The 15,845-nt window shown below is 46.7% G+C and overlaps 1 protein-coding gene across 1 annotated transcript in view; it reads left to right on the forward strand.

Moving 5' to 3' along the window:
• Nucleotides 1-15,845, forward strand: part of TRPC4 (transient receptor potential cation channel subfamily C member 4) — a gene marked incomplete at both ends in the record, with an annotated part of 226,363 nt that overhangs the window by 174,187 nt on the left and 36,331 nt on the right. The window contains one exon of the mRNA XM_081316449.1: nucleotides 15,486-15,575. Within this exon, the coding sequence (XP_081172575.1) occupies nucleotides 15,486-15,575 (90 nt within the window). The remainder of the gene's footprint in view (nucleotides 1-15,485; nucleotides 15,576-15,845) is intronic.

The raw sequence follows: 15,845 nt of genomic DNA on the forward strand, positions 1-15,845 counted from the left end.
ACGCCTATCAAAATTAAGGGGGAGGCAACACTTGCAGTGTGCTATGGGGGATTCCAGGGGCAATTGGATGTCCTAGTGGTCGAAGGGCAGAGGACTAGCCTCATAGGGTTAAACTGGTTCAAGCCCCTGGGCATCAAGATAACAGGAATACATACCACCTGTGCTCACAACATCGAATCTGTTTGCAATGCTTTTGCAGATGTATTCGATGAGACTCTTGGGAAGTATACAGGGCCACCAATCACATTTAAATTAAACCCCAATGCCACCCCAATCAAAATCAAACCCTGGAGGGTACCGTTCACCCTCAAACACAAGATAGAGAGGGATCTGGATAAATTAGTCACGCAATGGGTCCTAAAGCCAGTTGATGGAGCCGAGTGGGAGACTCCTATAGTCACCCCACTCAAGGCAAATGGTGAGGTGAGGCTCTGCGCAGACTATAAATGTACAGTCAATTGAGCCTTAAATCAGCATGCTTACCCGGTCCCAATAGTCAGTAGCATCCTTGCATTGCTTCAGGGCGGCGCAATTTTTGCTAAACTCGATCTGGCACAAGCGTATCAGCAGCTGCCAGTCAGCAAAGAGACCGTGGATGCACAGACAATTGTAACCCACAAGGGGGTGTTCTGGGTAGACCGGTTGCAATTTGGAGTTAGCGTAGCTCCAGGCATTTTCTAGGAGATCATGGAGCGAACGCTCAAGGGCATTCCAGGAGTATGCCCCTATTTTGATGACATCCTGATTGCAGGCAAGATCGAGGAGGTATTGGCTGAGCATTTAAACGCTGTGCTTGAAAGGTTTAGGGCTGCAGGTCTCAAACTCAAAAGGGACAAATGCAGCATTGGGGTAACTGAATTCCTGGGGTTCAGGATAGATGCTCAGGGTATCCGCCCTGCAGCATCCAAGGTGGCAGCAATTAAAGGAGCTCCCACACCAAAGAATAAGGCAGAACTCCAAGCCTTCTTGAGGTTATTAATTTTTTACCATGCCTTCTTACCCCACAAAGCGTCTATGGCAGAGCCCTTGCATAGGCTTCTAGACAAGAAAACTACATGGAAGTGGACAAACATGCATGACCTCCACGTGTGTTGTGTTACTGCTCCAAACTTAACAATTCTCTTCCAGGATATGAAATCCAAACTTCAAATAATCTTCACTGTATTTTCAATTTGGTGCCAGTTTTGATTTCTTCGGTGGTGGTTCCAATTGCTGAATCACTTTCCTTTGCACCGATGAAGGTATGAGGAATTTCTCCATATTAATATGCACCACTACCTTGATGGTCAGGTGGCTGGTCAGCTGTTCTTCCTCTCTCTCACTCTCTTTCTTTCTCTCTCCCTCTCTGCTACTGTAATAATTAAGATGAGCAGTGTTAAGTCCAATATAAAGGAATGACTAAATCTCTTGATACAGGAACAGTTGCAAAAACTTCATGCCAAGATTCTGGTGCAAGAAGGGCAAATAAGTGAAGCCGCAGGATAAGTGGGCTACCTGTATGTGTCTGTGTGTGTGTATGAGAAAGGGAGAGGGAGAATGTATATGAATATGCATATCTATTACTGCATATATTCATATTTTATAATACTATTCAAAGTTCATATTATCCAGATTGTATACTTAAATTTCATCTTGCTGTATGATTTGATATTGTTTTGTAGCCAAAATGTTTGTCTGAAAGTATTTTTAACTATCCTGAATTTCTCACTTTAGTTTTGGATATTCTGAGTATTTGAATGCCAATTCTTTTGTTCTGGTTAATGACTGCAATAAAGTTAAGATGATGATAATGATAATGCAACCCAGAAGGGTGCAGTAAGTTGAGAAATATTGAAAAGAATAACGCTTTGATTCAACTGATCAAGGATAGTATTTATAGCTAAGGGTTGACATGAGGGGTCCTTGGTGCTCTCTGAACTTGGTTGTTTTCTTGCAGATTTTCATTACCCAAATTATGAAACATCAGCAGTGCTAGTAGGTAGGGAATAGGGTTTGCTGTTAATTTATATTCTAGTAGTGGGTTGCCCTGTTACTATAGGGAGGAGTGATCTTAAAGGAGTGATCTTTTATGTTTCTTTGCAACAAAGCTCAGAGAGCGCTATGCTTTGATTCAAATTGGCAGAAATTTGCTATGAAAAGTAAAGTAATTAAAATTTGGGAGACAAGGATCTTGATGTGTAACATATTACAACTGACAGGAAGAAATAAGAAACTCTGGAGAAATCAAATAGATTGAGATTGAATGAGATTATAACTGCTTGAAAACTGTAGCTAATCAAGGAAATTACAATTAAGCAGATTCAAACAAGAGAGACAATTGCATGTAGTGAAGATGTCAGGGTAGATCTCACTAGAAAGGGAATTCTTAGAAATTCTTAGAAAACATCCTTAGAAAGTCCACTTTTCTCTCCATTATCAGATGTGCATAATGGCAGAGGAGTTTGCTGCAAAGATGAAGTCTCCAGAAGTCTCCCTTCTGCCTTGCTCTGTCCACCTGGAGACCTCCCCTCCAAGAAGAACATCTGTAATGTCAAAGACCTTCCCTTCCTGTTAGATCACAGGTCGCAGGAAGAACGAAGGTAGCCAGGACTTGTGTAGCAGACCTTTATTAAGCTTGGTGGTGTTTCGGCTTGGGGAAAGGGTTTACCTGGCGTGTTTATATACCTGCCCAGGTGAATGCCAGCCAATGGATTCAAACCTGGGCTTCCTGCCACTGCAGGTAACCAAGACACCTCGGCTTCCCGCCAGTATGGTTATAGTCCGGAGCTGTCAAACCTGTTTGAACCAGGCTTTCCCGCCAAATGCAGTTATAGCCTGGAGCTGTCCAGCTCTGAGCCTCCTGCTGTGCTGACAGCTCGTGTATGCTAGCTGCATCCACTACACCCCTTCCCCCCTAGGTGAGGATGCTACTATTGTTTCCCTTTTCCCCCCTTGTAACTATATACATTTATTTACACATTTTTATTTCTCTCCCCCTGCCTTCCCTCTCAAGACTGCATGGAGTCTGAGAGGTAAGCTGGGGCCTTCTGTGTCCTGTTGGACCACCTCAGGTTTGCCCCTTCAGTTGGAGTGATGCTGGGGCTTAAGTCCATTCTGTTGTCACCGGTCCTCTTATGCTGGTTTGGAGGGGTGCTGCATGTAGATACTGGTGATTCAGTCTCAGGGGAGCTTAAAGGTCCGTCAATGCGGGGCCGGCTGAGTTGTGGGCTTGCTGGTGTTATTGGGTCAGCAGTTGCCCTGTCCCAGCCTAAGCCAGGCTTGATCCAGTGACCCCCCCTTTGTTACTTCTGCTGTTTTGAGGCAGCCCCTGTTCTCCTGACTCCTCCTGATCATTATCACCAGGAATTTTCTCCGATGCCCTTGGCCTCAGCTGGGCTAGATGTCTTCTCCACTGGAGTCCCCGCTCTACCCTTACGACGTAAGAGAGAGGCCCAGTTTTGTCCACCACCTCCCCAGGTACCCATGGGTGGCCTGTGCTGTAGTTCCTTGCCCATATGGCATCCCCCAGGGTGAAACTTCTGTTAATAGTTGGGGTTCCTACGTCTGCTGCCACTCTATCTGGGTGCAGTCTGTCCAGAGTGGTGATGAGACGCCTCCCCCAACGCAGTTTGGCTGGGCTCTTGCCGATTGTGGTACAAGGTGTGGAGTGTTGGTGGAACAGGAATGTGGCCAGCTGTTGCTTCCAGTCCCCCTGGATGATGCGTTTGAGGGCATCCTTCATGGTGTGCACAAAACATTCTGCCAACCCATTACTGGCCGGGTGGAATGGAGCAGGAGTGATGTGCCTAATCCCCAAGGTCCTCAGGAACACCTGGAAATACGATGAGGTAAATTGTGTCCCGTTATTTCTCCGATGCCCTTGGCCTCAGCTGGGCTAGATGTCTTCTCCACTGGAGTCCCCGCTCTACCCTTACGACGTAAGAGAGAGGCCCAGTTTTGTCCACCACCTCCCCAGGTACCCATGGGTGGCCTGTGCTGTAGTTCCTTGCCCATATGGCATCCCCCAGGGTGAAACTTCTGAGTTGCAAAAAGTCCTCTTAGCACCTGGATGGTCCCCATCATTGTCATGTTCCCCACAGGCACCACCTCTAGCCACTTAGAGTGACTATCTACCACCACTAGAAATGAATGGCCCTGGAAAGGTCCGGCATAGTCAATAGTCCCCTCCTGTTCAACATCTACATGAAGCCACTGGGTGAGATCATTCATGGTTTTGGGGTGGGGTATCATCAGTACGCTGATGATACCCAACTGTTTTTCTCCACCCTGAACCAACCCAGCGATGCCCTCGCCGTGATGTCCCGTTGCCTGGAGGCGGTTCAGGTCTGGATGGGGAGAAACAGGCTTCGTCTCAATCCCGCCAAGACTGAGTGGCTGTGCATATGGGCATCTTTGGCTAACCAGATTATTCCACGTTTAACGATGGGGGGTGAGGTGTTACCCCCCATTGATAGGGCTCGCAACTTGGGCGTCCTCCTGGATTCACGGCTCAATTTTGAAGATCATATAGGAGCCGTGACCAGGGGGGCTTTTGCCCAGGTTCGCCTGGTGCGCCAGTTGCGACCCTATCTGGACCGAGATTTATTTATTTATTTATTTATTTTTTATTTATTTATTTATTTATTTATTTATTTATTTATTTATTTATTTATTTATGGGATTTATATCCCGCCCTATCTCCCAAAGGACTCAGGGCGGCTAACAACAAAACATATAATAAGTACAGAAATTAAGATAAAAATAAAATTAAAATCATCTGTGCAATAAATTAAAATTAAAAACTAAAAATAAATTAAAAATTGTAAATATAATTAATTAAAATGCTTGTCAGTCCAGGTCAGCCTGGTGGAATAGGAGTGTTTTGAGGCCGTGGCGAAAGGATTGGAGATTTTGGGCCATCCGAAGCTCAGGGGGGAGCTGATTCCATAGGACTGGCGCTCCCACAGAGAAGGCCCTCCCCCTGGGGGTTGCCAGCCGACATTGCCTAGCTGACAGTACCCTGAGGAGGCCTTCTCTGTGTGAGCGTAATGGGCGATGGGAATTCGTTCCCGGCAGCAGATGGTCCTGCAAGTATCCCGGGCCTAAGCCATGTAGGGCTTTAAAGGTAAGTACCAGCACCTTAAATCTCACCCGGAGGGCAACCGGTAGCCAATGCAGCTCACGCAGGAGGGGTGTAATATGGGAGTATCGGGGTGCTCCCATCACTACCCGTGCAGCTGCACTCTACACCAGCTGAAGCCTCTGGGTGGTCTTCAAGGGCAGCCCCATGTAGAGAGCATTACAGTAGTCTATACGGGAGGTAACGAGTGCGTGGGTGACTGTACGTAGGGCATCTCGGTCCAGAAAGGGGCGCAATTGGTATATTAGGCGAATCTGGGCAAATGCCCCCCTAGCCACGACTCCAATATGAGTTGTCCTACGCACAGTCACTCATGCGCTCATGACCTCCCATCTAGACTACTGCAAAGCTCTCTACATGGGGCTGCCCTTGAGGACCACTCGGAGGCTTCAGCTGGTGCAGAATGCGGACGCACGAGTTGTGATGGGGGTTTCCCAATACTCCCATGTAACACTTCTACTCCGCGAGCTGCGTTGGCTTCCGGTTGCCCTCTGGGTGAGATTCAAGGTGCTGGTGATGACCTATAAAGCCCTGAATGGCTTGGGTCCGGGATATCTGAGGGAACACCTGCTGCCGGCATCAAGCTCCCTTCATCCAGTGCGCTCCCACAGGGAGGGTCTTCTCAGGGTGCCACCGATAAAAGACTGTCGGCGGATAACACCCAGGGGAAGGGCCTTCTCTGTGGGTGCGCCTGCCCTCTGGAACCAGCTGCCCATGGAGCTTAGGACTGCCCCCGACCTTCGCACATTTCTCCGGGACCTGAAGACCTGGCTCTTTGAGCTTTCCGGCCCAGGCTGAGAATTTTTAACTGGGGTTTTTAATTTTAGGGATGATTTAATCTTTTTTTAATTTGTTTTTAACTTTTGTACTGGTTGTTTTAAATGCCCTGTAAACCACCCTGAGTCCTTCGGGAAAGGGCGGTATATAAATTTAATAAAATAAATATGCACTCTGGACCAGGGTGTATGTGTCTCTTCCCATTTGTGGACTGGAGCATGGGGTTGCTCAGGTTGTGACCTCTGGCAAGTGTAGCACCCTGCTACTAACCCTTCTATTTCTTTATCTAGGCCTGGCCACCATAGATATCTCCTGGCCAGAGCCTTTATCCTTACGATCCCTGGGTGGCCCTCGTGCAGGAAGACCAAAACCTTTTCTCTTAACCCCTGGGGTTTGATTACCCGCCCCCCCACACAATAGGCAGCCTTTGTGGGTAAACAGTTCGTGTCTTCTAGTGAAATATGCTGAGAACTCTTGACCAGGTGATTTGTCCTGCCACCCCGTGCTCACCCATGAGTGGACCTGGCTCAGTACCTTGTCTTTGGTTGTCTCTGCTGCCACGTCCCTGGCACTGAGGGGACATTCTGGCAGCTCATGAATGGCCAATATTTGAGCTGCAGGTGCTGGGTCAGGTTCTGTGTCTTTTAAGGGTAGCCTGCTGAGGCCATCCACATGGCCCATTTCCTTGCCTGGCCTATGCACTAATTTGCAAGAGGAAAATGGACCAACGCAGCATTCTGGGTGACAGAATCTGAGGCGTTTGCTTGTCAGTGGTGAACAGACCAAGCAATGGCTTGTGGTCTGTGAAAATTGTGAAATCCCTTCCATATAGATAGTTGTGGAATTTCTTAACTCCCGCGACTATTGCCAGAGTCTGGAGTAGTATGCAATGGGGGCTTGAGTTTTGTAGGTGACTAAGCACAGCCCCTACTCCATATGGGGATGCATTGCACACAATGCAGACAGGCTTGGTCTCCACAAAATGTGTGATTGTGGCATTGCTAGCCAATAGGTCTTTCAGTGCCTTGAATGCAGTTATATGAGCCTGCGTCCAGTTCCATGTTGCCTGTTTGTCTAGTAGTCTATGTAGAGGCTCAGCAATTGATGCCTTATTGGGCAAGAAGGCATGATAGAAGTTGAGCAGACCCAGGAAAGCCTGCAATTCTGCCTTATTTTGGGGAGGTGGAGCTTCCTTAATTGCCCTTACCTTGGATGCCACTGAGTGTACCCCATTAGCATCAATTTTGAACCCCAGGAATTCAGTTTCAGTCACCCCAATTCTGCATTTGTCACACTTTAATTTTAACCCAGCAGCCCTGAACCTGCCTAGGACAGCCTGCAGCCGATCTGCCAGAACGTCCTCAGAGTCTCCTGCGATGAGGACATCGTCAAAATATGGGCAAACCCCCGGTATACCCTTAAGGTTCGCTCCATCACCTCCTGGAAAATCCCAGGAGCCACACTAACACCAAATTGCAGCCGGTCTACCCGGAACGCCCCCTTGTGGGTAACGATGGTTTGTGCCTCTGCGGTCTGTGGGTCGACCGGTGGTTGCTGATAAGCCTGAGCTAAATCCAACTTTGCGAATACAGAGCCGCCCTGCAGGGAGGCGAGGATGCTGCTGACTGTGGGTACTGGGTAAGCATGTGCGCTTAATGCTTTATTAATGGTCCCCTTATACTCTGCGCAGATCCTGACTTCCCCATTAGCCTTGAGGGGTGTGACGATGGGGGTCTCCCACCAGCCTCCCTCCACCGGGGCTAATACTCCCTGGTCTACCAGCTTGTCCAGCTCCCGTTCTATGTTATGTTTAAGTGCGAATGGGATCCGCTGGGGTTTGATTCGAATGGGTTGCACCAGAGGATCCAGCTTAAGGTTATGGGAGGCCCTGTGTACCTACCTAGCTTCCCATCAAAAACATCTGCGAACTCCTCGCAAACTGCTCCTAATTTGCGGCCGACCTGGGTCTGATGTATCCCGACGATTTGAATGCCCAGTGCCTTGAACCAGCCCAGCCCCACGAGGCTGGTGCGTTGCCCCTCTACCACCAGGACATCCAGAAACCCCCAGAACCCATTGTACTGCACCTCTACCATGGCTTCCCCCCAGACGTTTATTGGTGTGTTCTGGAAATCCATGAGGGTCAGTCTGGATGCCCTCAAGGGAGCCTGCCAGCCACTCCAACTGCAAACTGCTTTGAACGTTTCACTGGAGATAACGGATACGGCTGAGCCAGAGTCCAGTTCCATTCTACACGGAACTTCTTGCAACCACACCACCAGCTTTATTTTGGGGGTGGTGGCAGGCTGACCCCCCATTTGGCAGGTGACCGCCTTGCCCTCTGTGTGGCTGATGGAAATTGCTTGGCGCGGTCCCACAGTACCTGTTGCTGCCTGGAATTCCGCCTCCACCTTGTGTAGGTTGTCCCGTTTCTTGTTCCGGCAAACAGACGCGATGTGTCTAGTCTTGCCGCACGCCCGGCACTTAGCTGACTTGAAACAGCAGGTAGACCAGGGGTGATGTCCTCCACAGCTCGCGCACTGGGTAGACCGGGGATGACTGGATCCGCAGCTGCCGTGCTGGGTAGACCAGGGTGGATTGGCTCTGCAGCCGGAATACTGGGTAGACCAGGGGTTGCTGGCTCCGCACCTGCAGTCCGGGCATCTTTGCTCCGCCATTGTCAGCCGCTGGCCCCTCGGAGTGCCTCGTTTAGCGTTAGCCGGCATCGCTCCACAGTGGATCGCGTCGACCTCTGTCACTGCTCCCTCGTCCCCTCTGTAACCGCTCACCTGGTGCAGGGCTCCATTGGGGCTGCTGCTGCGAGTCTCTGTCTGCTCCTGCCCTTCTGCGATGTCCCAGGCTAGGAACTCTTCCTGGACCTCCCGTAGCGTTAGCTTTGTCCTGGCAAACAGCTTTTGCTGCAGCTTCTTGTCTCGCAGCCCACAAACAGTGCGGTCCTTCAGCCTCACCTCCAGGTTCTCGAAATTGCACTGGTGGGCTGCCTGCCGGAGTACCGCTAGGTACCTTTTGGCTGACTCTCCCGGTCGCTGGTCCCTTTTTTCAAATTTGTACCGTCACGCAATCTCTGATATGTCCAATCGGAAGTGTCGATTTAGGGTGTCCAGCAGGTCTTTGTAGGAGACAGACTCGATGTCCTCCAGTGAACACAACCCGACTGCCAGCTGGTAAGTGTCCCTACCACAGCTACATAGCAGCGCCATCGCTTTCTGGCTGTCGTCCTCGACCTTGTTTGCCCATAAGTAGAATTCCAGCTGCCCCATGAATGTTTCCCAATCTTCCGGTTGCTCGCTGTTGAACTGGGGAAGCTGGCTGAGCTGAGCCATGTTGGGTCCTGGGTGGTCCTGCTCTGATGCCGATGAATTTCGGTGCACGCGGCCGATTGTGAATTCTTCCGATGCCCTTTGCCTCTCGGATCAGGATCCCATCCTCGTCACCAGTGTTAGATCACAGGTCGCAGGAAGAACGAAGGCAGCCAGGACTTGTGTAGCAGACCTTTATTAAGCTTGGTGGTGTTTCGGCTTGGGGAAAGGGTTTACCTGGCGTGTTTATATACCTGCCCAGGTGAATGCCAGCCAAGGGATTCAAACCTGGGCTTCCTGCCACTGCAGGTAACCAATCACTTTAAACCTAGGCTTCCCACTGGTACGGTTATAGCCCGGAGCTGTCAAACCTGTTTGAACCAGGCTTTCCTGCCAATTGCAGTTATAGCCTGGAGCTGTCCAGCTCCGAGCCTCCTGCTGTGCTGACAGCTCGTGTATGCTAGCTGCATACACTACACTTCCCTTCCTTCCATCCCCTCTCTCTTTCCCTTCCTTCCCTTCCATCTCCCCCTCCCTCCTCTTCACTCCCTCCCCTCCTCCCTCCCTCCCTTCTTTGGGAGCTTGAGGTTGCTGAGGCCAGTAAATACTTGCTGCAAGGAAAGCAATTGGGATGCGCAGGAGAGGGAATTGGCATTTCTCAGCACGGCCCGATCTCACGCTCCTACAATGTCTCCCGCTCAGTTTCAGCTTGCTTTCTGTTGCAGAAAGCAAACTGAAACAAAGAGAGGGAGACTGTCAGGAGTGCAAGATCACCGATCTCGCGCTCCTGCAATCTCTCCCGCTCGGTTTCAGCTTGCTTTCTGTTGCAGAAAGCAAACTGAAACAAAGAGAGGGAGATTGTCAGGAGCGCGAGATCAGCGCATGATGAGAAATGCCAATCTTGAGCTCCTCGTCCCAATTGCTTGCCTTGCTGCAAGGAAAGCAATTGGGACGTGCAAGAGAGGGAATCGGCATTTCTCAGCATGGCCTGATCTCACACTCCTGCAATCTCTCCTGCTCGGTTTCAGCTTGCTTTCTGTTGCAGAAAGCAAACTGAAACAAAGAGAGGGAGACTGTCAAGAGTGCAAGATCACTGATCTCGCACTCCTGCAATCTCTCCCGCTCAGTTTCAGCTTGCTTTCTGTTGCAGAAAGCAAACTGAAACAAAGAGAGGGAGACTGTCAGGAGTGCGAGATCAGCGCATGATGAGAAATCCCGATCTCGAGCTCCTCGTCCCAATTGCTTGCCTTGCTGCAAGGAAAGCAATTGGGACATGCAGGAGAGGGAATCGGCATTTCTCAGCAGGGCCCAATCTCATGCTCCTGCAATCTCTCCTGCTCGATTTCAGCTTGCTTTCTGTTGCAGAATGCAAACTGAAACAAAGAGAGGGAGACTGTCAGGAGCGCAAGATCAGCGCGTGATGAGAAATGCCAATCTTGTGCTCCTGGCAATCTCCCTTGATTTCTACTTGTGAAGTTCGGGGCCAGCCTTACGGAGTTGTCAGAGCTCCCATTGGCCCGGGAGCATGCATACAGGGCTGCTGATCACCTGACAACTCCGTACCACCAGCCCCGACCTCCATCAATGGGCTCCAGTCGGCAGAGGTCAGGGCCAGCTGTACAGAGTCACCAACAGTGGGGGGGAGGAAGCCAGGTGGGTGCATTTTTCCCTCCACATTCTGATGGATTCGCCTACGTTGGCGCAGATCAGAAAGAAAACGTGGGTCTTGATTCCCACCTCCTGCTGCGGGATGAGTCCTCGGGGACTCATTGCCGCTTTGCTTTCCCCTCCATAAAGAACATCAGGAAGAGAAGAGGGGGGAAAGAAAAGAAGATGGACACATACCTGCCGAGGATTTCTCTGTCCCCTTCAGGCTCAGGCTTGCTTCTGGGAGAAGGTTGCTGACAATCAGTCCAAGGGGAGGGTGGGGCATCACTCTGCGCCTGCGCTCTTCATGCACCCTGATAGGTTCCTGCAAGCAGCATGTTTTCCAACAGCAAGTGAGCTGGTAAGGAGCAGGGGGAGGGGGGAGGCAGCGGGGAGGAGGCAGCAGGGGGAGGGGGGAAGGTGGGGGGGAGGAAGGCAACGTCACGTACCACCAGCCAGGTGCTCGCATACCACCAGTGGTACGCATACCACCGGTTGAAAAGCCCTAAAATATGGGAACTGAAGAAAAATGGATAACAAAATGTATAGTTACTTATTACATATGGAATTAGAGGAGGAACAAGTGAAAGAGACAATGATAAAATGGATAAGGAATTTTGGATATACGATTGAATTAGATAGATGGCAGCAACTATGGGAAAGAAACTATAAACTGACAATGGCGACAGAGTATAAAGAAAATATGTACAAAATGTTTTATAGATGGCACATGTCTCCAGAAAGGTTAGCTAAAATGTTTAAGACAGATCTATGAAATGTTGGAAGTGCCATCAAATACCAGGTTCTTTTTATCATATGTGGTGGACGTGTGTAGAAGCTAAAACTTATTGGAATATAATTAGAACATGGATAGAAAAGATGATACAACAATGTATAGAACTAAGACCAGAAATATTCCTGTTGGGTGTTTTACCAGAGAAATATAATAAAGAGAAAATGTATTTGATTATCCATATAGTCACTGCAGCTAGGATTGTGTTTGCACAAAATTGGAGAGCACTGAAAGCACCCCCCCAGAGGGAGAGGTGATTGAGAAAATATTGGAATGTGCGGAAATGAACAGATTAACAATGATAATTAAAGATAAGACAGAGTCAGTATTATGAAATTTGGAGAAATTTTTATGATTGGGTGAAAATGAGAATATGGTTAAAAGATAGCTAACACTAATTTAGATGGAAGAAAAAGGAGGAGATAAGGACCCAGGCGACACAGTATTGAATAACCGGAGGTTGTATAAATATTTATAGAAGTATATACCAAGAAGGCCAGATAAATAGAAGTATTAACGCAATAGAAAATTAATCTTACTATATTTAATATACATATTGAACATTTAGGGAGAGGAGTTGCTTGGACATCACCCCTGAATTGTATCTGAAGAGGAATGAGAGGGAAGAAAGGAGAGGAGAGAGAGAAGAGAGTAAAGGAGGAGGGAAGGAAGTAGGAGGAGAAGAGGAGGAAAAGTGGAGAGAAATGGGAGGGGAGTGGTGAAGGAAAGAGGAGAGGAGAGGAAGAAGAGGGAAGTAGGGAAGAAAGAGAAAAAAGGGAGAAAAAAGGTAGAGAAGAGGGAAGAGAGAGAAGGAGTGTGGATACAGTGAAAGGGGAAATGGACGAGCAACACCAAAATCTATGTGTATGTATTTATTTTATTAAGAGTATCTGATAGATAAGAATGTAAAAAGAATGTATGTTAACACTTGATAAAATATTACGGTATATTTGTTGATATGTATGGGGGAGAGTTGGAAAAAATAAAAAAAAATTTTTAAAAAAAGATGTGTATTTTGAATATTAGATCTTGTGATGAATGGTGATAGAGGAATTGGGAGTATATTAAAAATCTTGGGAATGATAAATATCAAACGTTAAATTTAAATGTTAGTGGAAATTAAAACTGGAAAAACTTATTAGATCATTGATTGTCTAAAAGATTCTATGCTAAAACTAGAATATATATAAACTGAAAACTATTAATATATGTAAGAAAAGTTATTTTCTATGTGATGGATAGAATAAAACTTGTTTTAATTCTACAATAGACAGTATATAAAAAAGGTAAAGGTTCCCCCACACACGTGTGCTAGTCGTTTCCAACTCTACAGGTACCGTTTCAAAGCCGAAGAGCCATACATGAAGGGAAAAAAGAGAGGAAATTTTTATGGTAGCAATTTGAAATCTGTACTAATGATATCTGTATGTAATTGAATTATTACAACCCAGCCGCCACGTTGCTTTTCACATATGTGAATGTAATATTAGAAAATCAATTAAATTTGTAAAAAAAAATACAGAGAGAAAAAGAAAAAAAACAACTTCTTTACCCTGTTTTTTGGGCAGACAAACAGAGTGAGGGTTATTTTCCTTTTGGTGGCTTATTTTAAGCAGAATTTCTAGCAGAATTTTAAATTCTTTTCTCTTTAGATTAGAGACAATTAACAGTCACATTTACCTCACACACAAAGACTTTGACACACATACACACAAAAAGACAAGGTAAAGAGAGCAGAAAAGGGAAACAGAATTCTTTAGTTTTACACATCCTGGTCATTCCCACCATAAATCTCAGTTAACTCAAATAAGGAAAGGCACAATTCTTAAATATAACACATGGTTGCATAGAAACAGAGAGAGAATCACTATTTCTATATTTTAATTTCTTTTTAAGTACCTTTATTTAGCCAAATTGGTTTCCCAGCAAAGCCCTGAGCAAAGTCCATTTTTTTTACACAAATCTTCCACCTTTTTCTTTTTCATACCTGCTTGGACACACAATTGCCTCCTGTCACAGGTGTCAAGCAAGTCTTCCAATGGGGAGCCTACCATGGCCTTCAAGCTACAGCTTCCCATATTTCCCTATTCCTAATGTAGGGATTCACTTTGTCTCCACCAGGCCCCAGCAAATTTTGGGCTTCCTAGTGAAGCCCCTCAACCCGTCTACAGTTTTCAGACTAAAAAGGGTCTGGGAGGACTCTGCTTCCCTTTACAGAGTATGGACCCCTCCTCCAAGGGAACTCTGCCATCAATTTTCAGACCAAAAAGGGGTCCAGGAGGACTCCAGCTGCTCCCCACAGTGAGTATGGGAACCTCCTTTCCTGGCCTTTTCCTTTTCCCACCTGCAGTTTTCGGACTCACTAAAGTCTGGGACTACCTCCGCTTGCTTCCTAGATACCTGTTTTTTCAGGGCTTTGCTTAAAGGGCCTTATCAGCTGGTTGCCCAAATCCTATTCTCTCATTCATTTTTCCATTCCATCTCACACAGCCTCTATCTTTTCCCTAACAAAAGATCCTGTGCTCTGACACTTAAACAGACCCTTTCTGCAATTAGGAAAAGTCAGAGGGAGCAAAATCCAACTGTGATTGGGAAAAGGGTCTTCTCACTCACACACAGACAGACACACATTTCCTTTGCTCCCCTGAGCTTTAAAAGTTAAAAATTAGAGGTACCCACCTTCTTTCCAAAGCAGTCCTTGAGCTCAAACTCAAAACTCCCTTTTACCACCCTTGATCCACATGGCCAGGGTCTGGGAAACCCATCCACAGACACAAGGGGTCTGCTGCTGACAAGATGGGGCTTACCAGTCTTAGTCCATTGGAGAGGTTAGCTTGGAATCCCATCTGGGATGCCAAATTATTGAAAGAAAAGTCTTCTTCAGGGTCCAGTCCAAGCTGGGAATAAACAATATGGTGACTGCTTTAGAGAGAAGGTTGTAGTTTATTGAACAGGCGAGCCAGACAGAAAGATGGCTCTGGAAGAAAAGAGAGCACATGTAGTAGGGAGTGGATTTTTATACCTTATTGAGCTTTTGTTTGGAGTTGTTCCTGTGGCATGAACTTTGACCCGAGTCTGAGTGTGACTTTCTGGTATTCTGATGGTGGTGGATTAATCCTATTATGCCCCTAAGGTCATATCCTGCTTTCCTGGGGCTGGGGCTGATGACTGTTGGATTTTTGGTGTGAGGGATTGTTGACTCTAGGAGTTTCCTAGCTCCAATCTTTCTGACAAGATTGTCACATCTGCATTTTTACAGACCTTGTTTCTGTTTTGGGCAGAGAGAATTGGGGGGGGGGGAGTTTGTGCCTTTAATTTTTGGGGGGAAATATATTCTGCCTTTTTAATATTTCCCAAAATATTTCTTTGTCTGGATTCGTCCCACAGCAGTATAAAGTAAAACAAAGGACTTGAAAAATCCTTCATAGACATATATTTCTCAAGTGCATATTGTCACTGCTTTGTGAATATAACATAAATCACAACCTAGTATGACTAAAACTAAAGCTCATAAGGAAAGACAGAAAAAATTATCTGTTATTCACTATGATAAGGCAGATTGGGGAGTACTTTGTCTTTCAATTTCTACAAGAGCATTTTCAGCACATGGTAATAAATATTGCAGTCAATTCTACCTATCATAATTCAGTAGCTATGTCCCAATCTTTAGGACATGGAAGACAGCAAGGAGGCAATAGAAATTCCCTTGCCAGCATGATGAAGATGATACAATTGGCCACAGAAGTTCATCATTTAGACATTTCAGAACAACTATTTTGTTCATCAGATATTAATCAACAACCTTGACAATCTTGTTCTTATATTTCAGGAGGTGATGAGGAATTTGGTTAAGAGATATGTGGCAGCAATGATAAGAGATGCTAAAACTGAAGAGGGACTAACAGAAGAGAATTTTAAGGTAACTGCTTTAATAACAAAGAATCACAAACTCTACAGTAAAAATATAATATAGTACATCTTTCTGGAAGTTAAAGATGTATATGGGATAAATTTCATTTGTCATATCCACTTATACTAAATCTCGACACCGTTATACAATTCAAGGCATTAATTGAAACCCTACATCAGGGGCAGTGGTGGGATTCAGCCAGTTCGGCAGAACCAGTAGCTAATGTTTTGTTGTCCAGGCCCTGGATGGACTTCTGGAAGCAGCATCCACACAGAGAAC

The sequence above is a fragment of the Vipera berus genome (assembly GCF_964194415.1).
Source record: "Vipera berus genome assembly, chromosome: 2".
Classification (NCBI taxonomy): domain Eukaryota; kingdom Metazoa; phylum Chordata; class Lepidosauria; order Squamata; family Viperidae; genus Vipera; species Vipera berus.